This window comes from Hippopotamus amphibius, chromosome 9, assembly GCF_030028045.1.
Source record: "Hippopotamus amphibius kiboko isolate mHipAmp2 chromosome 9, mHipAmp2.hap2, whole genome shotgun sequence".
Taxonomy (NCBI): domain Eukaryota; kingdom Metazoa; phylum Chordata; class Mammalia; order Artiodactyla; family Hippopotamidae; genus Hippopotamus; species Hippopotamus amphibius.
This window is the reverse complement of record NC_080194.1, coordinates 41,428,972-41,455,617: the sequence shown is the minus strand read 5'-3', so window position 1 is coordinate 41,455,617 and position 26,646 is coordinate 41,428,972. Positions and strand designations below refer to the sequence as shown.

General features: G+C 46.8%; 1 protein-coding gene across 7 annotated transcripts in view; it reads left to right on the top strand.

The window, feature by feature from the left end:
• Window positions 1–25,860, top strand: part of STIM1 (stromal interaction molecule 1) — a 196,241-nt gene extending 170,381 nt beyond the window's left edge. For 5 of the 7 annotated variants that reach the window (XM_057747449.1, XM_057747445.1, XM_057747450.1 and 2 more), the window contains 8 exons: window positions 5,369–5,546; window positions 9,541–9,718; window positions 15,010–15,177; window positions 15,687–15,787; window positions 16,072–16,307; window positions 17,501–17,593; window positions 19,398–19,464; window positions 23,924–25,860. In XM_057747449.1, coding sequence (XP_057603432.1) covers window positions 5,369–5,546; window positions 9,541–9,718; window positions 15,010–15,177; window positions 15,687–15,787; window positions 16,072–16,307; window positions 17,501–17,593; window positions 19,398–19,464; window positions 23,924–24,440 — 1,538 coding nt within the window. In that variant the 3' untranslated portion in view covers window positions 24,441–25,860. The remainder of the gene's footprint in view (window positions 1–5,368; window positions 5,547–9,540; window positions 9,719–15,009; window positions 15,178–15,686; window positions 15,788–16,071; window positions 16,308–17,500; window positions 17,594–19,397; window positions 19,465–23,923) is intronic. The other 2 variants (XM_057747451.1, XM_057747447.1) reach the window with 1 other exon arrangement.
• The last annotated feature ends 786 nt before the right edge of the window (window positions 25,861–26,646 follow it).

Below are 26,646 nucleotides of genomic sequence, written 5' to 3'. Positions count from 1 at the left end.
TGTTTATTTCAGATTTCCCCCTCTTTTTTTTTTGTTTTTTTGGAAGTATAGTCGATTTACAATATTGTGTTAGTTTCAGGTGAACAGCAAAGTGATCGTACCTGCTTTCTGTACAACAGTGTTTCCCTGTCTTTTACTCTCTTTATTAAATTTATTTTAATAAATTTAATATTTTATTAATTAAAATAAATTAAAATCAATATTTTATTAATTAAAATACATTTAATATTTTATTAAATGTATTTTAATAAATTTATAAAATTTTATTTAAAAATTTTATTAATTACTTTTTATTGGAGTATAGTTGCTTTACAGTGTTCTACTGCACAGCAAAATGAATCAGCCTTACATATACAGATATCCCCTCCCTTTTGGATTTCTCTTGCATTTAGGACATCACGGTGCATTAAGTAGAGTTCCTTGTGCTGTAAGGTATGTTCCCATCAGTTGTCTGTTTTATACATAGTATCAATAGAGTATATGTGTCATCCCAGTCTCCCAGTTCCTCTGTCTGTTACTCTCTAAACTGGAAACTCCTTGAGGGTAGACACAGCTTTGTTCATGTCATCAGCACTCAGCATAAGGCCCAGCAAGGAAGAGGTGACAGGAGAGGAAAGCTAGACGTTACACAGAAGAAAGCTGGGCCTCTCCAGAGCTACAGCCCTGGGGGAGATGGGGGAAGAGTCTGGCTCAGCTTAGTTGTGGGGAGAACTGCTCCCTGTATAGTGTCTGCGCATAGGTCAGGCAGCTAAGGAATTTTTTTTGCGGAGGGCGGGGGGGCCACAACCAGAAGGGAGGAGGGCCCAGAAATAGTTCTTACAGGTTAAACAGACACCTCAGCAACAAAAGGCTGTGTAAATGACAAAAGAAATTCCTAGCACATACTTTGGCAGTAAGGGGTGAGTATCTGTATTTGCCAGGCACCAGGTACTGGGGGCAGTAGAGAGGTGGATAGAATAGATTGGAGGGGATTCCAGAAAGTGATGATGGTTGGAGGCTCACGTGCTCAGTGCTAACTGGCACTCTGAAAATTCTCACCATCACCTCTGCCTGTTCACATGTCAGCATCTCATTTGTTTACACCCTGCTCCCTTGCCTCAGGCCTGATTGTGTTGACAGTTGACCTCATTTTGCTAAAATCTATTTGCAGCACTCAGGCTGGGAATTCTGCCACCCTCTGGCTCCCCGGGTCCTAACCAGCTTCCCTGGGTTAGTTCTGTTCACCTAGCCAGCCACGTCTGCTCTCATGAAACCTCTGTGGGTTTCTCCGTGGCTGTGTTCCCTGGTACGAGGTGAATTCTGAGAACTGAGCTCCTGTAGGGGCTATGGGGCCAGCTTGCCATACTCTTCTTGATCGCAGAAGCTGGTATTCGCCTTCTGCGTGCACTTTATATTGTAACTCCCCTTTCCTGCTAAAACCTCCCTTTCTTCTTCCCCTTATCTCTCCTTTCCACCTTTGCTGAGTACCTGCTCTGGTTAGGCTCTATGCTAAGTATGAGGCTACAGAGATAAGTAGGCCTTGTGCTGTGGCTCTGAGGAACTCACAGACTACCAGAAGGTGACTGATATGAGAGCTGAAAAACACACAGCGCAGTCCTTGAGATAATACATGTTTTTAGCTGTCCAAAGAGTGTGTTGATCAGGGAATCCTAGCTCAGAGGAGAAGGAATGGGCAGGTCTCTGTGAACGGTGGTAGGCTGGGAAGCTGGTAGGAGTCGAAGAATGGGACTGGGTTTATGATAGGAAGAGGTACGTCATTAATAAGGCATAGACTAGACTCTTGATTTCCCTATTTCCCCCTCTTTTTTTCCTGACACAATAGTTTATAGATTCTGTATTAGTCAGGGATCTCCAGAGAAACAGAACCAATAGGATATGTATATAGACATATATATGAGGAGATTTACCATGAGAATTGATCCATGCTATTACGGAGGCCAAAAAGTCCCACAACCTTCCATCTGCAAGCTGGAACCCCAGGAAAGCTGGTGGTGTAATTCAGTCTGAGTCCGAAGGCTAAGAACCAGGGGAGCTGATGGTGGGACTCTCTGTCCAAGTCTGAAGACTGAGAGTCAGGAGTGCTGATATAAGAGGGCAGGAGAAGATGGATGTCCCAACTCAAGCTGCCTTTTGGTTCTGTTCAGGCCCTTAGTGGCATGAGGACGATTGGGTAATATCCAATCGCATTAGTGAAGGTGACCTTCTTTACTCAGTCTACTGATTCAAATACTAATCTCTTATGAAGACAACTCCACAGAAACACCCAGAAATAATGCTTTACCAGCTATCCAGACATCCCTTAGCCCAGTCAAGGTGACACATAAAGTTAACCATCACAGATTCCCTTAGGACCATGGGGTTCAGCCTGGGGCCTCACTGAAGGGAACTGACAATTCTCACATCTACTTCTCCAACTCCTACCTCTTCCTCAAATTCCACAGCCACATTCTTCATTACCTACTGGGTATGCCCATCTAAATATTTCCAAACATCTCAAAGCACTTTCATTTACAACTACGCATTGAGCTTTTAGTAATTCTGTGATAATGCATTTTATAACTGAGGAAGCTGAGACCCAGGTGAGGGAAGTGAATTTCATAACAGACTGGGACAGAGGCAAGCATAGAACCCAGACTTCCTAGTGCTTGGTGCAAGATGCTTCCTTTGATAAAACCAGAATTTCTCTACGTGAGGCCTTATGTTTGAACTTGAAGCCCCAGCCATTCAGCCTTTGGACCTTCACTGTCCTGATGGTAATGCCACAGTCAGCTCCCAGCATGTTGTTTGCAGTGAGGGGGAACTCAGGCCTTGGAATTCTTAGAGTCGCAGTCAGGCTAGATCAGGGGCTATAGGCATCTCCATGGTGAGAGATCTTTGCAAGTAATAAAGCAGAAACAATACCTGCTGCATGAGTATGAGAAAGTGGGGTGTGGCAGAAAGACCATGCAGTCAGGCAAATCTGGATTTGAATCCCAGCTCTGCCACTTTGTATGGACTCTGGCAAGTCAGTGCCTCTACGGAGCTGCAGTTTTCTGGTCTACAGAATGGGAATACTCTATCTTATAGAATGGTTGTGAGAATTTGAAATGTGCATATAAATGCCTGACACATTTTATATCTTCTCTATTTCCCTTCTTTTCTTATGCGGATTAAGGAGAAGGAGATATCACATTGAGGCTTATTAGTGAAGTCTCAGTCCCACAGATATTTATTGAATGCCTTCTGTGTGCTGGTCAGGGCTGTGCTGGGCACTGGCCTGTAGACAAGTGATCGTCGGTGGGGACCACACAGTAAATCAGCCATATTAGGCTCACTCTCTTCCCACCAAGCTGGGTAGCCCCTGGGATATGACAGGCAGTATATCTGAGCTTCAGCTATGCATTTGACAAGGCAGAGGGATATATGGGATGGATGCTCGTATATTTAAGTGGAATCAAAACTGGCTGAAGAGATCCAGAGGGTACGGATAGGTGGGACAGGATTGCTTAGAAGAGGGCGTGACTGACTGTTGGATCCTATCCTTGTCTCTGGTCATTCAGTATTTTTATTCATGATTTGGGTGAAAATATGAAGCTGGAAAAAATGGGACCTTGTTTCAAATCGATCTAGACAAGGTAGAATGAGGGACTGAATAGAAGAGATCGGCACCCGATCTGTATGCCCACAAGAACTTTGAAGTGTTGGAGATAATAGGGGGAGGGTGCTGGCCGCATGGAGTCTTCTTTGAACAGAGTACCTTTGACTTTTGGTAGGAAGGTAAAGGGGATTTTGAAGGTGAGAAACCCTGGAAAGCTGAGATGAAAAGTCCTTAATAAACAGGGGAGACAAAGAGTACCCCAGCCTCTGGTAGAGGCTGAATAGGGGGCAGGTGTGTTCCAGCAAGGAAGGCAGCTCTCTGTGCTGCAGAGATCTCTTCTTGGGACCTGAGGGACAGAAGAGTGGGGACTTGAGTGTGGCTGGAAGTGTAGACCTGCCAGGAGCTAGAGGATGGCTGCTAGAGGACCCTCAGTTTTTTCCCTTAGAGTCTGGCATAAGCACGTAAAGGACGTGGCTACTGGACCCAGTAACTCCCCTCTTTTGGATGGAAATAGAATGTGCTAATCTGTCCTTGATCTCACACCATTCCCATGCCCTATTGCTTAGCCTTTTAATGAGGAGCTACGAATATAACCCTTTTTGTCAAACTGCATCTCAGCTTCATGTGGTAGAATTTTAGCTACATGTGTCTTTTCCTGCTGTCTAGACCCTGCCTCAACTTGGTGGCTCCACTGGGTCCTTTTGGATTCCCCTCAGCCCCTTGTCCTTACTGGGCACTGAGATCCTGTCAGTCCTGCCTCCCCCTCCCCAACACCAGGTGACGCCCTGTGCACAGGAGGTCATTACCTCCTTTCCCTCGTCTGGGGCCCCTCTGAGCCATAGCTGCTCTATTTCAAGTGAAGTACAATGCAGGCAGGATCTACAGTAGCAGCCTCTTTCCCTCCTGGTTGTCTCCTTCAGTCTCCTGTGCTGTGGCCCAGAGCCCAGGTCTGGCACACCAGGACCAATCTCAGGCTCCAGGACTGCCCCTCTTCTAGTTGGCTCAGTTCTTGGGACGTGGCTTTTGCGCTTATCTTCTGATGTTATTCCTTGTTTAGCTTTTCAGTTTTGCTCTGGAGACCCAGCATTGCTTAGAACCCCACTGGTGGCCAGGGCCCTGACACTTCACCAAATTGCTGCCAGGCGTTCTCTGGAGGTAGATCTGTCTCTCTGTTCCTGGCACATGTAATGTCTTATGTGTACCAATCTCTTGATGCTACTCCTGTTCTACCTGGTCTCTGCGTTGAGCCACAGCCTAGAAATGCTCTCTGTAGATGAGATTTGCAGACCTTTACCTGCTCTGGGCTTTGTACCTTGTACCTAGAATAGCCTCGTAGTCCAGGAGACTCAGCTCCTGCAGTAACCTCAGTCCTCCAGCCAGTCCTCAGGCTCTAGTGACACTGCTTTGTACCCTTACCAGCCACTCCCTTCTTGCTACTGTAGCACTGTAGCATTGCTTACCTTGTAGGGCAGAAGCCGCTCCATCTGGGCACGTGGGCTCATCACAGCCCAGAATGGCTGGGGTGTATTGAGAAAGCACTAGTTCTCTTCACTGAATATTAGGGAAGTATGATCCAGTAAGCTTCCTGTATTGCTCTAAGGCCTCTCATCCTTTTCAGAGTAGGCCTTGACTTAGCAGAGAAATAGGCACCGAGTGTGGCAAGTGTGTGCCTAAGATGAGAAACGAATTCCTCCTGAGTGGGAAGGCTCCGTGGAGGAGGGCATGCAGCGGAGTCTGCAAGGCTAAGCGTGCAGTGGGCACCCTGACTCACTGTGCCTTCCTCTCCGGCAGTGACCCGCCATAATCACCTCAAGGACTTCATGCTGGTGGTGTCTATTGTTATTGGTGTGGGCGGCTGCTGGTTTGCCTATATCCAGAACCGTTACTCCAAGGAGCACATGAAGAAGATGATGAAGGATCTGGAGGGCTTACACCGAGCTGAGCAGAGTCTTCATGACCTTCAGGAAAGGTAAGCCCTGTCCCTTCCCCACGGCCCTGGTGTTGCCAGCCCTTGGGAGCGTCCAGTGTCCATCTGAGCTGTGGGCTGTCTGGCTCATGAGACCCTGCTGACATGGGTCTCATGTCATCCTTCCGAACCTGCGTCAGAGCCTAGGTTCCTGCCATTCCAGTCGCACAGGCAAGTATTCCTCCCCAGGGCAGAAGCTTATTTCTATCTTTTCTCCCTCAGAGCTTCAGAGGGAGAAGTATGGAGCTGTCAGAGATCCTGAGCTTTCCTGGTTGGACGGCTTGTTAGGGGTCATTCTGTCCTCCGTCCCCCCTCTGTCTGAACTTCTTCCCTTCCCAAAGAAGTAGACATAATTAGCTGTTCTCCTCTGTTTCCCAAAGAAACCTCACAAATCTGTCTTCCTGATGCCTTTTGTGCTTTCATCTAAATCTCATGAGTACTCACTTGTTATATGACTTTGGGTAAATCCCTTTCCTTTCTAGGACTTATTTCCTCATCGGTAATATAAAGGGGTTGAACTAGGAGAGTACCAGGGCCTTCTAGCTCTCATAGTCTGGGATTCTGTTTAAATAAAACCTGGCTTGGAAACTACTGTAGAAGATATAGCTGCGAAGAGAAGGTGCCAGTCAGTCAGCCTACCTAAGTACTTCCTGATGTCTAGGAACCAGGTCTGTGCGGGGAATTGTAGGGAAGTCACTGGTCCTGGGGCCACAAAGCTCACATTTAAGAAGGAGCAGTGACTCAGTACCAGCTTATGGGACGAGAGCTCCAAGGACTGGAAGGCACAGAGGCAGGAGATGTGGAATCTGAGGAGGTGGCCTTGAAAGATGGGTAGGAAAGATGTAACCTGGTAGCTCTGGTTGAATGTATAGAGTGAGTCCGGACTCACCTTCAGACTCACATGGAAAAGTTTAGCAGGATGCAAAAGGCAATAGAGAGTCAGTGTAGGTATTTGGCTTTTTTGCTTTGTTTTGGTTTTGAGAAAAGGAGAGGCCTACTTCAGGACTGTCTTTTAGAAAATTATTCCAACAGCCTAGGGACTCCAGTTGGGAGGTCTTTGCAGGAATCCATGTAAAAGGAAATGAAGTCTGGCTCTTTTCTGTTATTTGTAAATGATAGATACTATTTTCTTTGGCGGGGTGGGGAAAGGGTTTCTTAAGAGCTAGGTATTGTTAAGTACTTAAATGCTTGATTGTTTTTAATCACCACAACCCTGTTAGGTAGGTATTGTTATCCCAATTTTAGAGTTGAAGGAATGAAGCCTCAGAGAGGGTGAGTGTCAGTAAGTAGTAAGCTAGGGATTTGATACGCACTGGGTGCTGCCCCAGTAAAGGCAGCCCTAGCGGGTTCATTTCCATGGGCGGGGCTTTTAGGAGGCAAGAGGAGTTTTATCTTTGACCCAATTCCTGACTACTTTGCCGGGCCCCTTGTTCCTGGGCCCCTTTCCAGCTGGGGGCTAAATGCTGCTATGTGGGCAGTCCCCATTCTTCATTTGTCTGAAAAACATGTGCTGTTTTCATTCCAAAGGCAAAGAATCTAGGCAGGAGACATTCCAAGTTTGGGGATAAAATTAAGCTCCCAGTCCTCCCTGCTCCCCAAGGCCTCCAGAGCTAAATGACCACTGTGGCACTTGGAGAAACAAATGCACACCCCCCCAAAGACAGGCTTGCACCTGTGCACATGCATATCCTCCTCTGACAGTGTCCAGAGCCCACGTGCCTCCTTGTTCCTCCTTACTTTGGCAGGCCTACACTGCCAGCCACCCAAGAGCTTTTTTACAGAGTTCCCGATATTTTAGGTGAATATGTGTAAGTCTACGTGTGCATTCCAGTTAGGATTTCATTGGGTTTCAAGATAATTCTTTGAGGCAGGCAGGGATTTTGATTCCCACTTAAAAAGGAAGAAACAGGCCTGGTCCAGGGAACAGAGTTGTCCGTAGTCACACAGCTGCTTAGAGCCAGGGCACGCAGTCAGGCTGCCTAATTGTCTTACTTGTAATGGTAATTGGTTACTGCCTTCAAGATGCTGAGTCTTCTGTGGAGAAGACGGAGTAGGACAAGTCTTGACTGTGCCGTTTTTATTTGCGTATTCCTGCACCTGGTAGTGTTACTGACTTCATCTCTATGAGACCCTGTTAGGACTATGAAAGTGCGTCTGTTTTGATTCTACTTTAAAGGAGCTCCCTATTGTATGGAGAAGACAGGCATATCATAGGCTTTTCAGAAGAGGCTGCTTTCAGAGAGGATGATATTTCAGTAAAGCATCAAATCCCTAGTGGTGTAATTTCAAGCGTTGGGTCACGGAAGAATACAGTAAAGGAGGATGTTCAGCACAAGGAGATGGGGCTGGAAATGGCGCCTTTGATTTGTGTTTAGCTGTGCATGTAGCGCCACCTGTTGTGTACCTTGAGGAGGTTCAACTCCCTTTCTCTCCAGGGACAAAGTGGTCAGAAGGCTGCAGTTTGTCAGCAGGAAGATTGCAGCCTAGGCATTTTTCTTCTTCCCTCCTTACTTGTCATCACATCTTTTGAGACTTCAGTCACTGACAGATTTGGACCTGGGGTTTTTTTTAGAGGTTGAATTTTGTTTCTGCCTCTTCTGTTTCACCTACTTAATTAACTCAGTGGTCAGTGCTCTTCTCTGTGGGCCCTTTTTGTTCGGTAGCCTATCCTTCCTCTTCTGTACCTCAGGTCTAAGCCATATATCCCTTGTCTTCTTCCTCATCCCTTTCCCCTGCTATCCTGGTCCCCCAGTAACTTGGTGGTTCCTACTAAGGTAGGAAGACCTGACAGTGGCTAAGTCCTTTCCCTCTTCCCGAGAGACTAGCCAACTCTTACTCTTTCTTCTGGATCTAGCCCAGGCCTCACCTTCCTTGACTCCTTTCAGGCAGAGCTGATCACCTCATCCTTTGGGCCTATCCAACACCTTGTATATCTCTCTATTATAGAACTTATCACACTGTGTGCACCTATCTGTTTACTTGTCTATATTGGACTAGATCATGAGTACCTCAGGGGCAGGAACAGTTTTCTCACTCATCTCCATGTATCTAGGGCTCAGCATAGGACTTGGCGTTTAGTAGACACCTTAAAGTACTTGGTGAATGAATGGATGAATGAATGAATGAATGAGCATAGATATGTGGCAGAAAGAAGGGAGGAAGGGAGGAAGCCTGGTTGAGTGGATGGAGGGTTTTGTGTGGGGGTTACAGGGCATATTTTCATAATAACTGGTGCCCTTGAGATCTTACCCACCATGTTAGATACTGAGGAAGGGAACTCAGGGCCGGGGGCAGCAGGGGGCTCTCCCAAACCCTGTCCAGGCCCTTTGGCATGAAATTCATTTTTCTGTGCTTCTGGGAACAGGTACTCAGGAGTCCAAGAGGTACAGCTCAGTAGTTCCTTTCTCAAATTCCTGAAGTCTCCCCAGTGCCACCACCCCAGTCATACGTCAGCCGTCAGGTTTCTCTGGGTCTTTGGTCCAGCTTGCAGGGTATTCCACATTTATTGCACCTTCCAGATACCTTGGTATAAGGGTAGTTACTGTGGGATTTGAAGACATACAGATTGGAATTCTGGTCTCAGTTCTACCTGCAGTTAATTCCCCTCTCTAAGCCTTCATGTCCATACGCTGTCCCAGGCTGATCATGTTACAATATATCATTATCTGCAGGGAGGACAAATGTGAAATACCTTGTAAACTAGTAGCTGTTGTGATCTGAGTATGTGAGACACCTTAGGAGGAAGGATTCAGATACCCGGGAACCTAGCTTCCTAGCCTTTATTACTGGCAGCAAAAACGTGGCCCACATAAGAATTACAGTAATGACTGTGGTTTCTGTTGGCCCTGAGCTGCCTCAGAGGCAGGCAGGCAGCAGAGTAGGGAGAATACGTTCTGAGAGCTGGAGCCTTCATCTTCCTCTTGGATGCCATGCCTCATGGTGTGTTGGCTGGCACCCCCTTGCCTGGCCTTCTCCAGCTCCCTGCATCGCCCCCCAGGCTGCACAAAGCCCAGGAGGAGCACCGCACAGTGGAGGTGGAGAAGGTCCACCTGGAGAAGAAGCTGCGTGATGAGATCAACCTTGCCAAGCAGGAAGCCCAGCGGCTGAAGGAGCTGCGGGAGGGTACTGAGAATGAGCGGAGCCGCCAGAAATATGCTGAGGAGGAGCTGGAGCAGGTAGGAGAGTCTACAAATCCCTGGACACCCCCGGGGTGGGGGGGGGGGGCGGTGAAAGGGCAGGGGCCAAAGGTCCGGCTCAGAGCAGTGGAAGAGTTGCAAAAAATGGTCATGGTTGTCAAAGGACAGTGAAGAACAAGTGATAAGTTATTTCGTTCCTTTTCAATTGAGGTATTTACATAAAATATACAAATCATAAGTATACAGCTGACAAGCTTTTACATATGCACGTACCTGTGTAACCACCATCCAGATCAAGATACAGAACCTCTTAAGCACCCAGGGGGCTCACACTGCCTCCCTTTCTCCCTGTCAGTATTCCACCCGAAAGGCAACCACAGCCATAATCTCTCAGCCAGGTTAGTTTCACTTGATTTTGAACATCATATAGATAGCAGTATACAGTATGTATTCTTTTGTGTTTGGTTTCTTTCGCTCAACATTATGTCTGTGAGACTCACCCATGTTATTGCATGCAGTGATAATTGGTTTATTTCCATTGCGGCGTATTAATCCACGTATGAGTACACTATAAATTATTTATCCATTCTCATGTTAATAGACATTTGGGTGGTTTGCAGGGTTGTTTTATTTTTTCCTTTTATCAATAACATTGTTTATGAACCTTCTTGGTGGACATCGCTTATTTCTGTTGGATATGTAATAGAGCATTTATATATTTAGCTTTATCAGAAACTGACAGCTTTCCAAAATTGTTGTATCAATCTGTACTGCCACCAGCAATAGCATGAGAGTTCTGGTTGAGCTACAACCTTGGTATTTTTAGGCCTGTTCATTTTATACATTCTAGTATGGATATAGTGATACCTCATTGTGATTTTAATTTTCATTTTCCTGTTGACCAATAATATTGAATACTTTTTCATTAATTTATTGACTACTTTATTTGGGAATCTCTTCTCATTTTACAAAGTGGGCTGTCTTTTTTCTTAATTGATTTGTGAGAGTTTTAAAATGTATTCTGGATGTAAGTGTTTTTGTCTATATATATATATATATATATATATACACACGTATATATTGCAGATATTTTCTCCCAGACTGTGGTTTGCTTTTTTGCTCTCTCTTTTTTTTTTTTGGCGCATGGGCTTAGTTGCTCCGCGGCATGTGGGATCTTCCTAGAGCTGGGATCGAACCCGTGACGCCTGCACTGGCAGGCGGACTCTTAACCACTGCGCCACCTAGGAAGCCCACTTTTTTGCTCTCTTCATACTGTCTTTTAATGAACAGAAGTTCTTGATTTTAATGAAGACCAATTACTCAATCTTTTTGTTTTTTTAATGGTTGGTACTTTTTGTGACCTAAGAAATCTTTCCCTAACTCCAAGATATTTTCCTAAATTTTCCTCTAGAAGCTGTATTGTTTTACATTTCACATTTAGGGATATGGCTTATTTCAGATAAATTTTTGTGTATAAGATGAGATAGGATATCAAGGCTTTTTCCCAGGTAGATACTCTGTTCTGTTTTGTGGTCTATTTGTCTATCCTTATCCCACATTTTCCTACAAGGCAGTGTTAGGTTCTCCAGCTTTATCCTTCTGCAAGATGGCCTCGGCTATTCTAGGTTCTTTGCGATTCCATGTTGGCTTGTCATTCCTTTACACTATGTTCTGCTGGGATTGTTATTGTTTTTGCATTGAATCTGTACATTAACGTTGGGGGAAAAACTGACATTTTAACTATATAATTCTTCTGATTCATGAGCATTGTTTATCCTGTCACCTACTTAGGTCTTTAAAATTTTCTCTCAATAGTGTTTTGTAAGTTTTCAGGGTAGGAGTCTTGTGCTTAAAAAAATTTTTTTTAACTTGCTTTTATTTTTCTAGCTGCTTGAGAAGGAAGATTAGGTTATAGATTTTAAACCTTTAATCTTTTCTAATGCATGCATTTAGAGCTATAAATTCCCATCTCAGCACTGCTTTAGCTGCATTTACCAAGTTTTAATATTTCATATTTTCATTATCATTCACTTCAAAATATTTTCTGATTTCCATTGTGATTTCTTTTTTGGCCCATGGTTATTTAGAAGTGTGTTGCCTAATTTTCAAACACTTGAGGACTTTTCTATGTATCTTTCTCATTGATTTCCAGTTTAATTTTGCTGTGGTCAAAGAACATGGGGTGTATGGTTTCAGTCCTTTCAGAATGTGTTGAGACTTGGTTGATGTATGTAAACAGACTACACAAAACAACTGAAAGGCAAAGAGTGTCAGACTGGATAAAAATCAAAACCCAACTATATGCTGTTTACAAGAGACATGCCTTTAAATATAAGGATACAAAATGGTTAAAAATGCCTAAAAGGATGAGAACGCTAGGATAGACACTAAGCAAAATAAAGCAGGGGTAGCTATATTAATATCAGACAAAGTAGACTTTAGAGAAAGAAGTATTACTAAAGACAAAAATGGACATTTCACTTATGATGAATGTGTGAATTAAAGAGTAATATATAACAACTCTTAATTTGGATACACCTAATAATATAATTTAAAAATATATAGAAAGCAAAAGTTAAAAAAACTGAAAGGATAAATTCATAATCAAAGTTAGAGATTTTAGTCTCTCTCTCTCTCTCTCTCAGTAATAAGCAGCCAAAAATATCAGTAAGGATATGAAAAATGTAAACATGATTAATCAATTTGACCTCATTGATGCATATAGAGCATCTTACCCAACAACTGCGGAATAGACATTCTCTGTAGTGTTCACACACGTTGCTTCTGCTTCCTTCTGGGAATCCCATATTTATATGAGACATTTTAACTCTATTTCACGTCTCGTATGCTTCGTCCTGTTCTATTTTTCTCTCTGTGCTTTGGTTTGGTTATTTCATATTGATCTTCGAGCTCCCTAATCCTGTGTTCTGCCGAGAACATTGTGCTATTTAGCCCATCCAGTGGAATCCTGTTGTCAGATGTATTTTTCTAGAATGCCCACTTTACTCTTTCATCGATTCTCATTCCCTATCCAGAATCTCCATGTTTTCATGTTTTGTGTCCATCTTTTCCCGTATTTTCTTTAACATTTCAATCACAGTTGTTTTAAAGTCCTTGACTGGTAACACTTAACATCTGGATCACTTATGGGACTGCTTATTTTTCCTCTTGATTATTGCTTATATTTTCCTGCCTCTCTTCATGTCTAGTAATCTATTGTTATTAAGTGCTGGACCATGTGCATAAAAAATAATAGAGGCTGTCAGAACCTCTCACTTTCCAAGTTCATACATGTAACCTTCCACATTCTAGAAGAATAAAAGAAGTACCCCCCCCCAAATAATAGGGGCTGCAGGTGATTTTTATATCTTTCATCAGCTATAGGGTTCTGTTAGGTATGTCAGGTGAGGATCTGATCACCTCAAGCCAATGAGAGACTGAAATATGTTGGAACTGGGTGGTAGTTTAGTAAGACTTGGTCTAAGCTTCATTTGTCACAGTTTTGCAGGCATGCCCCTTCCTGACTTTTTATTGAGATCTGGTGGATTTCTTTCTCCTCAGCCCTGAAAGACGATGAGAGATTCATTTCTGCCACTAGGAGGTTTTTAAGTTAGCTCTTTGGGCTCCTGCTCCTCATAGCTTCAAAGTTTTGCAGCTCTCTTGAGGGGAGGACTGATGGTATGTATGAGGCAGGTCCCCTTCTTCTTGCAATGCTTTGTCTCCTAAGCATTGTAACATTATGGGAGGTTTTATTCCACTCTTTGGCCTAGCTGCCTATTCTCCTGCACAGCCCCAGAGCGTAGTAAAATGCTCAATAAAGAAAACGGATGTGTCTGTCTCTGTCTCTTTGCCTCCCATCCCCCTATTCCCTGTTTTGTAATTGTTACTCATTACACAAACAGTTTTTGAACCTGTCTGGCCATCCCATTCGTTCGTGTGCCTCCCTGACTGTCACACTTCCCTCTACTTGCTCTCTCTTCTCTCTTTTCTCTCTCCATTCCCCCCTTAGCTGATCCCATTCCTTCAACTGCTTTTAATGTAGAACTTGATCCTACATTTCCAGACTTGGTGTATCAGTCTCTAAGATATCTGTTCCTCTTTTTAAATCTATAAAGCCAGGAGTGGGCCATTTTCTAGTTTCCTTTTCAAGGAACAAAAACCAAATGAAGCTTGGTCCTCTCGTTGGCTCTCAGAGGAATGAAGTGTTCTGTCCTTAGCTAAGGCCCTCCCAGTCTATGTTAGGCTCAGGGGAGGACCTCAGGCCTCTATGGGATCCTTCCCCACTGGCTAAAGTTGGGCATGAGACTGCCCTCAATCCCTTTTCTCTGGGATTCTGACCAACTAAAAGTCAGCGTTCACATGGGGGAGTTGGGGATCATTTATACTGGTAGCCTGGGTGAGATGGAAGGAATTCAGTGAATATAATGGATTCTGTATATGCTTTCAGACCTTTCATGCTTAAGTGCTTTGTGACCATCTGCTTCATTTTATGCTCCTTGCTGAGAAGTAAGTCAGGAAATACCTGCTTATGCAGTGGTCCTTCCATATTTTGGCCTCTGTTGGCAATGCCCATGTTAGGTATAAGCTTGCATATTGTTTTCTTGCCTTGTAGAGAGTACCTGTCACACCAGCTCAATGCGAGAATCACAGACAAAGTCTCTGGGCTAGAGGAGACTTTGGAGAGTATTCAGGCCAAACCCCCTCTGGAGTAGCAATCATTTTGAAGGTCTTTCTGACATGATCTTTTTACATACTTCTCATGATGGGGAGCTCACTCTCTCCTGAGATCACCCCTTCACTTACAGTTTGTATTTGCATGGGAGAAAGCCTTACACTGATTGAGATCTGCTTTAGGAAGCACATGGTCACACAGCCAGTTGAGTCATAGACCCAGGGACCAGATCAGATTTCTAGACTCCCAACGAAGTGCTTTTACTGCCACATTGTGATGTCTTGAGTCCAAGAACAGACCCAGCTCTCAGAAAGAAGACGATTCATGAGATTGGCTGTATGACCAGGAGAGGCAGCTAATATGTGAGAAAAGAATGCTATAGTCTGGCGGCAAAACAAAAAACAAACAAACAAACAAAATCTCCATTTGAATTTTGGTTGATTGACATTATTGACTGTGTGACCTTGAGTAGGTTACTTTCCTTCTCCAAACTTGGTTTCTTGTATATAAAATAAAGAGGATAATCCTTGCCCTTTCTCCCTCTTGGGAGAGTTGTGAAGCTTAGATGAGATAGAAGAAAAGCGCTCTGAAGCATCATAGAGAGGCTCTGGAGAGGGTCTTGGTGATAGTAAGGACTCACATCCTCTTGGCTGCACAGGTCCGGGAGGCCTTGAGGAAAGCAGAGAAGGAGCTGGAATCACATAGCTCATGGTATGCTCCAGAAGCCCTTCAGAAGTGGCTGCAGCTGACACACGAGGTGGAGGTACAGTACTACAACATCAAGAAGCAAAATGCCGAGAAGCAGCTGCTGGTGGCCAAGGAGGGGGTGAGACCTGCCCTCCTGCTGCCCTCTTCTTTCCACCTCCCCCCCGCCCCCTTCACCTGCCCCTCTTCCTCCTCTCTGCCTCTCTATATCCCTCCTATTGGACAAAAAGACATCCTGGTGTTGGGTTTTGTTTCTTTTCCTGATAAACTGTTTCTGACAACGCCTTCAAGCTTCTGGAGGAGGGAATGAGGGTGTGGGGCTACTCCCACCTGCCTTCTGGGAAAGATGAAGCAAGTGGAGGCAGGTAGAGGGAAGACTCTGCTGGCCCCAGACTAACATGGCCCTCCTGGGGCCAGGATCCCTTTGCTCGTCTCATTGCCTCTATTTTCTTTCTTCCCCTACTCTTCTCTTTCCCCTTGCCTTCCGTTTCCCTTTCCCTTCTTCTCCTCCTTTTTCTTGTGCAGCCTAAGCTGTGCTAGGAGGAAGGGGAACCAGCCACAGAATAGCATTTCTCATTTCTCCAGCCTCTAATCCCCGATCTCTTTAAGCTGAGGGCCTCATCTTTGCAGGCTGAGAAGATAAAAAAGAAGAGAAACACACTCTTTGGCACCTTCCACGTGGCCCACAGCTCTTCCCTGGATGATGTGGATCACAAAATCTTAACAGCTAAGTGAGTAGCACCTGCTGCCCAGCTCTGGCGATGTGCATCCCATCCTCAGAGTTTAAGGGTATCCAGGGCCTCCAGCCCCAGTTCTGCTTCTTCACTGGTAGAGATTACAACTCTGGTCTCCTGCCCCAGTCCTTACCTATCTCCAGCCTTGCTCTTAAGTTTATGATTTAATTGTGTTTCTTATTTACACATATCCCCTCAACTTGTTCCTCTGAGAAGAAGCCTCATTTCAACTGGGGCTCACGCCCAGCCCATGCCTGCCATTTTCTTTCATCTGTCTGCAGGCAAGCTCTGAGCGAGGTAACAGCAGCTCTGCGAGAACGCCTGCACCGTTGGCAACAGATTGAGATCCTCTGTGGCTTCCAGATTGTCAATAATCCCGGCATCCACTCACTGGTGGCTGCCCTCAACATAGACCCCAGCTGGATGGGTAGTACGCGCCCCAACCCTGCCCACTTCATCATGACCGACGACGTGGATGACTTGGATGAGGAGATTGTGTCACCCTTGTCCATGCAGTGTAGGTGACCTCTTGGGTGGGGATGAGGGAAGGAGCCTTTGATGTGCAGATTGAGAAGTTGGCCTCTGCCATGCTTAAGCAACATATGGGGCAGAAACCAAGATAATTTAACCCATGACCTTGGTTAATATAGCACAGTCTGCATCAAGATGTTCCTTTATAGTTGTCCTTTTGGTGGTTTTCCCTTGCTATATGCTCTGTCTGCCCCATGGGTCTATTGTGTTAAGTGTGTCTCCCTTCACTCTTTGTGTTTTTTTAATCCCTTTATTCTCCTTCCCCCCCCCCCCCTACTTACCTTTATAAAAATAATCTCCTTTGGTGGTTCATAATATAAAAATGGCATTCATTTTGACTACTTACAGCTTTAGTTTGTTTTAATTTTATATTCCTTATTTTTAATTGCTAAAATAGATGTATGGCGTGAGGTCCCTTTCTGTTTTTTCATGTGACACCCCAGGAAGCAATAGTCCCTTACAGTGATACAGCTCTAAATCCTCCAAGCCAGAAAGACATTCTTGTCCAGGAGGGATCTCCTGCACAAGCGTGTCCGGCTTTCCACCTGAACTCTGGGCCATCCCCGCTCTCTGTCTGGGTCTTCCCTCTCCCTTTTCTCCCCTGTGAGTGGTGAGAGCTGATTAGAGCAGAGGCGAAGGAGACAACACTGTGGGAATTTTTCAGTGAAAGAAGGGACATATCCCTTACTGACCCTGTTTAATTTTTCTCTGGATCAGAGGCTATTTTAGATAAATAGAATAGACTTTTATGGAAAAACTTTTGTCCTGGGCCCACATCCCATGAGTGCAGAGGGTATGGCAGAAAGCTGGGCTGGGTTAGGGGCTCACTTTCAGAAAGTCAGATTCTTTAATCAGGCTCGATTCTAGCTCCAGACAGGATGTATCTGTAAATTTCTTCAACGATAGTTTGCCTCTGGCCAAGCCTCTTCTTTCCCTGGACTGATATCTTGCAGAGCTTTAGTCAAAGGCCCAACAAGTTTAGGATCACTAGCAGGTAGAGCTTGATATTGATGAATTGATCTAAAGGCTCCTATGTTCTCCGGGTTGGGAGGGACCTTCATTAGCTCTGAGTCACCCACCCCTTGCTCCCTGGCCCTTCCCTTATCCCATTGAGGGGCAGGATGAAGCCTTCTATAAATCAGATTCTCTTCTCCTTTTGGCCTGGCTGTTGGACCCTAGACGCTGCCTGGCTGATGGGGCGTAGGTTCAGTGACCGCTCTCTCTGCTCAGCATCCGCCGGCTCGGATGATCAGTCCCTCTGGAAATACCCGGGTTTGCAGAGCCCCTTTGGGGCTTTTGTTTTTCCAACTTTTGGGACTAAACCAGCACTCCTACCCCATGGGGCCCTTCTCCTGCCTGAGTCACTCCCCTGCCTGCTCCTGCTATTCCCTCACCACAGTCCCTACTAACTTCAGGGAAGGGTCCGGGGGTGAGAAGAATCAGCCTGCTCAGCTGAGGGCTGGAGAGAGAACAGCCATGGTGATGGAAGGCTAGGGCTTCTCCTTTCAGCCCAGCTAGACAGATGTCCCGGTGGCCCTTCATCTAGCTGGGCTGAGATGGAAAGAGGGAAGGAAAGATCCTCTTCCTCTTTTCTCTTTCTCTGTTTTCCCCTTCTGTCTCTCTTTCCCCGTCCCTATTCCATGCTTTCTCCTCCCCTTAAGCCTCCCTATCATGTCTTGAAAGCCACCAGCCATAGAAGCCCTGCCTCCTTAGCTGTCCATCACCATGGAACTGAGCTCTCTTCCTGATGGCCCTTCCAAGGCTTCTGCCATCCATGTAACTTGGTCCTTTCTCCCATCTTTAGGGAGAAGGCAGGAAGGCCCATCTATCAGGGTAAAGGAGAAAAAAGCAGAGGTGTGAATTCTGTTTTCAACTGCAGCTGGGAGTGAGCCCAAGAGGGATGCTCTAGCACATCTCTAAGTTACCTGGTACCCACATATCCCTTCTCTGGGCATGGTGGCCATCATCTTCCAAGAGCCTGATTTACAGCATTGATCCAAGGGCTGGTTCTTTTTTGTGTACATGATTATTAGAAGAAATTCGGAAAGTAAAAAGAGTAAATATGGGCACGTGCAATCCCACCATGTTTGAGCACCTTCTCTTTCAGTCTTTTGTTTGTGAATTTTTAAATAACTTTTTGATGTGGTCAGGATAATAACCACTACCATTTGTTGAGTGCCAGGAACTGTGTCAGGCACTTTAAAAATGTTATCTTGAAGCCTCATGACAATGCTGAAGGATCTTATAAATTAGGAGTTCAAATAGGGAAGTAAGTTATTCAAGGTCACAGCTAGAAATAGAAAGGCCTGGTTTCAAATTCCCATCTTTTGTATTCTGTAGCTCAAGGTATTCCTTTTACGTGAAAATTTGTATCCTTTTGTTTTCCCTGAGCATTTTAATAGGCATTTTTCTATGTTTTAAAAATCTTCTCAAGAGCTTTTTTTCTGGCCATGCCGCATGGCTTGCAGGATGTTAGTTCCTCGACCAGGAATCGAACCTGGGCCCCAGCAGTGAAGGTGCCGAGTCCTAACCACTGGACGACCAGGGAATTCCCATAAGCAGCATTTTTAATAGCTGTATAACCTTCCAGCAACTGGATATATTATAATTTTCCTATTGTTCCATCTTTATTTTCACTTTCATACAGTTAATAATGATGCAGTGAACATGTTTGTGTATAAATCCTTGTCTGAGTTGTGAATTATTTCTTGAGTTTGGCTTTCTAAAAAGGCTGCTTCTTAGTGCCCTCCCGGATCTTGTCCCAAACCCTTATCCTACACTGTCCTGCCTGCGTCCTCCCACTAACTGCCTCACCATCTCCCTTTATAGTAATGTTGGCCCTAGGTCTCCCTCCATTGGAATTGCCATAAAAACTGACCTGGGCACCTCATCTTCAACTTCCCCATCCTTTTAGGACCCCCAGTGGGAGGCGTTGGGGAGGAGGCACCCCATTCTCCAGATTGGGCACCGAAGGCCCAGAGTGGTCTCCAGCAAGCATTTCTCCATGGGCAAACCTGCTTCCTGCCAGCCCAAAGTAGACTGGCCCTCCCTCACACTTTCTTCATTCTCCTTGCAGCCCCCAGTCTGCAGAGCAGCGTCCGGCAGCGCCTGACGGAGCCACAGCATGGCCTGGGATCTCAGAGGTTGGTAGAGGGCGAGGCTGGCCACTTCTTGACAAGCCGGGTCTCTCTGCGGCGAATGCGCAGCCTTTCATCTGGACAGTCTTTCAGTTCTGAAGGCCTCGGGACCAGTGCTCCATCTGCCTCTGCTTCTTCTTCCTGCTCCTCTACCACTACCACCACTGCCACCACCACCACCACCACCACCACCTCCACCTCCATCACCACCGTCCATGTCCACCCTGTTTATTACCACCAAAGCACTTCCTATTTCCTCCAGATGGAGCCCTACCCTGACCCACTCCCTTCTGACAGCACCGCTGTGATGCCTTGGCATTCAGAGAGCTTGGGGTATCAGCTGTCTCTCTTCTCTTTCCTTCTTCCCTTCCTTGCCTCTCTGCTGCCTTTCCCTTGGCCTTTGCCTGCTGGCTGCTGCTTGGTCAGCTGTGGGGGGTGTGCAGTGGGGCACCTTCTCCTTGTCCTATCCTCTCCCAGCCTGGGACTCCTCCTTAAGGTCAGCCTAACTCCCTACACCTTTCTTCCCTTCCCTGTCTGGGGTTTGCTGACTCTAAAAATGAGTAACAACCCCACTCCCTCACGGTCCTATAGCACTTTGGCCTAAACTTTCACGTCTGTTATCTCAATGGAGTCCTCACTTCCTTTACTCCCTCTGCCAGGCTCTGCTGGGCATGGGGATTCGTAGATGATAAGAAAGAAACCCAGCCATCAAGAATTACAGTCTGGTCTGGGAGAGGTACATAAATAATTCTGGAACAGTTTGATAAGTGCTATGGGGGTGTTGAAGAGGGAATGACTAACAGTGTGAACCTGGGTGGAACGCTTCACAAAAGAGATGACATTTGTGCTGACACCCTGTGTGCAGGAAAAGGAGAAAGTGTATTCTAGGCAGAGGAAACACATGCAGAGGCACGGAGTTTCAAGAGAGTCTGATCTACGTATGGTTAGAACATTGGCTGTGTGTTGGTGGGAAGGGGTAGTAGATGAGACTAGAATGACGAGGGGCTCTGAAAGGCTAGGGGCTTTGGCCATTACCCTTTAGGAGATGGAGAACTGCAAAGGGGTCTTCAGAAGAAAGTGAATTGGTCATATTTGCATTTTAGAAAGAACATTTTAGTGGCCTGTATAAAGGAAAGAATGGGAGACTACAGGAATTTGGGAGTCATTGCAGTAGGCCACCAGGGGAGGTAACAAGGTCTTGGGATAGAAATGAGAGGATTAATTTGGTAACTGGTTTGAGGAGTGGAGGAAAGGGAGGAGTCTAGGATGATGCCCGGGTTTCTAGCTTGGGTGACTGAATGGACGTGGTAGCCTTCATGGAATTACTGTTCAGGAGGGGGGAAACAGACTTAGGGGTTTTGAACAAGCAAGGTTTATAGGTCAGGCAGGCATTAAAACACTCATGTTCAGAGAAGGAAGTTAAGGTTCTGAAAGGTTAGGTAATTTTCCCCAGGTCCCAAAGCTAATTAGGAGCAGAACACAGACTAGAACTTGGCTTTTCATTCCAGGACATCCTGTTGGATATTTCTGTCCTTCCACAAGGTCTCAGTAAGTGAACTGTATAAGAACTGATGAAAGGCCTTCTCCCACAGCCTGGTCTGGCAGCTGGAGGGCTTCTCCCTGCTAATACCTCAAGATGATAGGCTAGGGTCAGAGACAGTAGCCTTGACCTTGTCTGAGCAAGCATAGAGGACCCTCAGGAAGTCCCTCTCCTCTGGAAGGACCTCTCATCTCTGAAGCTGTGACCACGGCTCCGTCCTGGCCTCTGGGCTGCAGCCTGCTTACCCTGTTGCTTCCTTTTGATCCTGCCTCACTCTGGATACCAGTCTCTCTAGCTCTGCCCCTCGAAGCTCTGGAGAGTTATCCTTGAAGGCTGTTCCTTTCTCTTTCACAAAAGGACAGCCTTTATTAGAAGCAGAGCTGCTCATCTTCATCCTCATCCTCATTTTCATCCAAAAGCGTAGGTAGGGAGACTGCCCTTCCCAAAACAGATGGCGAGGACTGAAGTGGGTTGGGGGCACTAGAGGACGCTGTGACTCTCACACTGCAAGGCCCAGGCTGAGGGCAGTGGGAGGGAAGGTGGGGGAGTACCTGCATCTGCCTGGCCTGTTCACCACTGAATTTTCTTTTGCACCACGCATCAGAGGATCGTCTCTAAAGGCAAACAGGCTCTCTAGTAAGGTTAGTAGCTTGGGGTGGGAGCCCAAGGCAGCCCAGCCTTTGGGGAGGGACACCCCTGACCTGAATTGTCTCAGAGATTCAGGGAGGGAAGGTGAGTTTGCCTCAATGGGCCTTTCCCCTCCTGTATCCACCCAGGCTTCCTCCCAGTTCTTTTCTTGCTTTAAGAAGTCTCAGCTTTTGTTGATGACGGAGGAATAGAGGGATGGGACTCACGATCAAGTGAGGTAGTGGGCCAGGAGGAGTGAGTCTGGGTGGACACCAACCTCTTGACCTCTTTTCCTTCCGTGGCGTTAGAAAGGTAGGCTCCGAGGATCCTCACCTCCTTAGCCTAGAGGGCCCCACATCCCAGTGTGGCTGCTCCCCAGAATTTCCTTGGCACCTTGCTTAGTGGTTCATATCTGTGTGGAAAAGGCAGGATACGGACAGGATCATCTTGGGATTTAGAGAAACAAGGACACATTTAGATAGAAGCAAGGACATCATCAGAAATATGAAAGCCAATATGAGACAAGTGGTAAACACCAGAGTAGGTGACTGAAACAGTATTTGGAATGAGAGCTGGAGCTGGGATTGTTCTCTGCTGTCCCGTCTCCAGGAAGGTACTGGCCCACAGAGTGGCTGCTTAGTTAATTGTTTCCTACTGAGAATTAAACCTATAATAACTATTAGCCAACCTCCTGCTTTTGCCTGTTTTTGGAGCCTGGTGCCCTCCCTAATTTTTCACCCACAGCCTCCTTCTTTCCAGGTCCTGCTGTGCTCTCCTCTCCCACTCATGACCCTTTCCCTTTGGTTTTCTGACTTGGATGTTTAAACATTTCCCTTAGCCCTCTCCTCTGCCTCTGCCATGGGATCTCAGGCCTCTGGGAAAGCAGGAGGAAGATTAAGGGATTGGCAGGGGACTCCCATATTTACCCTTTTGTCTGTAGAGGCAGAGGGGTGGTGTCCAGAATTAGTTCATGGTCTTCTTAGGAATAGCCAGCCCCTTAAGGGGTGTCAACGATCCTGGACTGCCTCTGTGTGTGCATGTCCAGCGTGCAGTGCTGTGTCCCTGCAGTTCAGCCTTGCAAAGAAGCCTCTTGTGACTGGCCCATGGAAGGGTCTTCCTGCTTGACTGGCCTCATCATCTTCATTCCCACAATACTTTCTACATTTTCAAGTGCTTTGCCAACATATTTGGGCCTCCAGTCTTGCAAGATAATTGAATTGTGTTATCTTCATTTGGCCAAAATCGAGGACCAGCAAGGTCAGATGACTTGTCCATGGTCACACAACAGCAAGCCTCAGGCAGAGATGGAAGTTGAAATAGACCTTAGGACTTCCAGTGCGCAGCCGTTCTGAACCACTGCTCCTTAAAGGCCAATGTCCTGTCTTTCTATACCTCCCTACATTCCCCATCAGCAGAGCTCTGAAAAAGATCCCAGCCTTCCTGCTGCCAGCCGACTTTGGTTTGAACTCTGAAACACTTCTCTGTGACCTCCTTTGAATCCTGAGAGAGGGTTGGAAGAGGCAGAATCTTGGCCTTTTGGGGTGGGTAAGGGATTGTTTGCAAGGCTGTTCTAACCTTTTTCTCCCCAGGCTGGGTCAGGCCCATTCACTGCATGTGCCCTGTTCCTTGGGGCCTGGCCCAGGCTGGATGTGTCCCAGAGTGTGGCAGGAGTAAGTGGGGGAGGAAGGCATGGAAAACAGTGACTCAGAGAAATATGTGGGTTCTGTGTTAGCTTAGGGTTGAGTCCTAAGAAATCTAGCCAGCTATGGAAGCAGAGATTTCATTGAGGAGGATGCCTGTGGCATTGAAGCCTACGGTTGCAGCAGTTTAGGGCCCAGCCATTCATCAGGGGTGGGGCCCAAGCCTTAGAAAGCCCTTTGCCAGAAAGGTAACAGTATAATGACATTTGTTTTTGCTTCTTGTCTGCTTCTTCTCTCCATCACTTTTCCCTCATTTTCCCCCCCTCCCCTTGGTCCTCCTTATTTCTACCTGCTTCTCCTTTTGCTTTTCTTCCTCCTCAATTTTACCCTTTTCTCCTTATCTCTTCTCCCATCTGTGTTCCCTATTCCTGCCTCCTCTCTTATCCCGTGCTTATGGCCTGCTCAACTTCCCTCTGTTTCTCATTCTTCCCTCCTTCCTACCTGCTGTTCACCCTATTTTATCTCTCTGGCCCCTCTCCCCATCCTCATCTTCCTACCCTGCCCTTGCCTTCTCACGTGGTCCCTCGCTCCTCTTCAAATTCCCCCCTGCCCCCCATCCTCTGTGTGTCCCTTTCTTCCTCTCTGACCTGTCTTACAGGGATTTGACCCATTCCGATTCGGAGTCCTCCCTCCACATGAGTGACCGCCAGCGTCTGGCCCCCAAGCCTCCTCAGATGGTCCGTGCAGCAGACGAGGCTCTCAGTGCCATGACTTCCAACGGCAGCCACCGGCTGATTGAGGGGGTCCACCCCGGCTCTCTGGGGGAGAAACTGCCTGACAGCCCTGCCCTGGCCAAGAAGGCACTGCTGGCGCTGAACCACGGGCTGGACAAGGCCCACAGCCTGATGGAGCTGAGCTCCCCAGTCCCACCTAGCGGTTCTCCACATTTGGATTCTTCCCGTTCTCACAGCCCCAGTCCCCCAGACCCAGACACGCCATCTCCAGCTGGGGACAGCCGAGCCCTGCAGGCTAGCCGAAATACACGTATTCCCCACCTGGCTGGCAAGAAGGGCGCGGCTGAGGAGGATAATGGCTCCATTGGTGAGGAGACAGACTCCAGCCCAGGCCGGAAGAAGTTTCCCCTCAAAATCTTTAAGAAGCCTCTTAAGAAGTAGGCAGGATGAGGGTGGTGGCAGGGGCGGGACAGCTGTCCTTCCCTGGTCTTCTGCCTCCCCTTCCCTCCCTTCCAAGATACCTGGCCCCCAGCATGGGGCACGGGAGGGGCAGGCCCTGGGGCATGGGCACTGTACATACCTGCCCCTCCCCGCATCCTCGGGTCCTTCGACATTATTTATTAACTGACCACCATGGCCTGCCCGCCCTCCCTCCCTCCCAACCATAGGCGGCTGCTGTCACCCCCTCTCCACTTCAGCGCATGTCTTAGTTGCTGTCCCCTCAGCTCCCAGCTCCACCTCTGGGCTCCAGCTTCTGTCTCTGCTGTCCCAGTTTTGAGGTTTGGTTTCTGGTTTCTGTCTCCTGTTTTTCAGGCTCCCCCCCTCCCCCCACTCCCCAACTTCCCCTAGCAGCTAGCAGGGCAGAGAGGGGGAGTAACTTCTGACACCTGTGCCTCAGATCTCTTCCACCCCACCGACGATGGTTCTTTTTGCCCCAGACTGGGGCCTAGGACTTAATATCTGAGGTTTGTTCTCTGGGAGTGTGGTGGGCCAGAGGGAACCTCAGCCTGGAGCTCACTGAGGCCTCCAGGGGTCCATGGGGGAGCGAAACCAATTCCCAGAGAACAAGCCACTAGAGTTCTGAAGAGAGGCTAGGCTAGGATCAGGAGAGACTTCTCCTAGTTGGAGGATTAGTGGAAGCCAGAGATGTGGGCTACAAGGCAGTCACCTTTTCTGTCTTCTCTCACCCACACCTGCTTCTCTCTTATCCACTCCCCACCGCGCCCCCCCCCCCCCCCCCCACAGGAGGGTTTGTCTATGAGAGGTGCTGCCCAAATGCTCCCCAAGCATCATTACTCCTGAGGCTCAGGACAATGGGCTCCCCTGGCCATGGGAGCCTCAGCTATGATACAGGGCTCTAATGGGGCTCTGGAGCTGTTGGGGGGGAAGATGTCACATTTGAACCAAAAGACAGTTTAAAATTGAAAAATGAAATCTCCTGAATTTCCCAAGTGCCTGCACCCCATAATCCCCGTCAGACCCCATTTTCATGTTACTGCATAGCCTGGGCCAGGGGCTCAAGGACACAGCCAGTTCAGGGAAGGGGGTGGCTAAGGAAGATGGTGTAGGTCAAGGTGGCTGTGTGACCACTTCCCCACCCCGCCTCTTCCTACCCTCTAGACAACTCTCTCCCTTACCTGTTTTTGCTATGGCTGTAAAGGTATTTTCCCTCTGCCCCACTCCCTGCCATGTCTTTAGTCTGGGATCCTGTTTTGGGCCTGGGGTAGGGGCACCTGGGGCTGGTCTTGGGAGGGTGCTAGGCTGCAGACTGCCTTGTACCCCCTGGACACCCTCACATGGGTTTTTCTGTGTTATTTCATAAGACTCTTTGAAGTCCATTAAAGCATGTAGGAGATTTTAACCTCTGCTGGCTTCGACTCTCATTGTGTTCTCTGTGCTTTTTGTGATATAGCAGGTAGGATGAAGAGACATTTCTCCTCTGCCAAGGGAAAGTGAAAGTCTACTACACATACCCCAAAGCTCTCTGGGTGGGATTACCAGATGAAATACAGGATACCCAGTTAAATTTGAATCTCAGACAAATACATTTTTAGCATAATTATGTCCCATGAAATATTTGGGATACATTTTTTTTAGCTAAATCTGGCAACCCTACCTCTAGGCCATTTAACCCTATCTATCCTATAGCTTCGCTTATCACCTATGAGTTTTAGAATTACAGGCATACCTCATTTTACTGCACTTTGCAAGTATTCTGTTTTTTACACACTGAAGATTTGTGGCAAGCAAGTATTATCAGCACGATTTTTCCAATAGCATTTGCTCACTTCATGTCTCTATGTCACATTTGGTAATTCTTGCAATATTTCACACCCTCCGCCAGCAAAAAGATTGCCACTTGCTGAAGGCTCAGAAGGTGGTTAACATTTTTTAGCAATAAAGTATTTTTTATTAAGGTATATACATTCTTAATAGACATAATGCTATTGCACACTTAACAGACTACAGTATACCGTAAATATAACTTTTATATGCACCCAGAAACCAAAAACCTCGTGTGACTTGCGTTACTGTGATATTCGCTATATTGCAGTGGTCTGGAACCAAGCCACCACATTATCTTTGAAGCGTTGCTGTACTTCCCAGGAACCCTGGAACCACCTTGAGGGCAGTAAGAAACCAATGA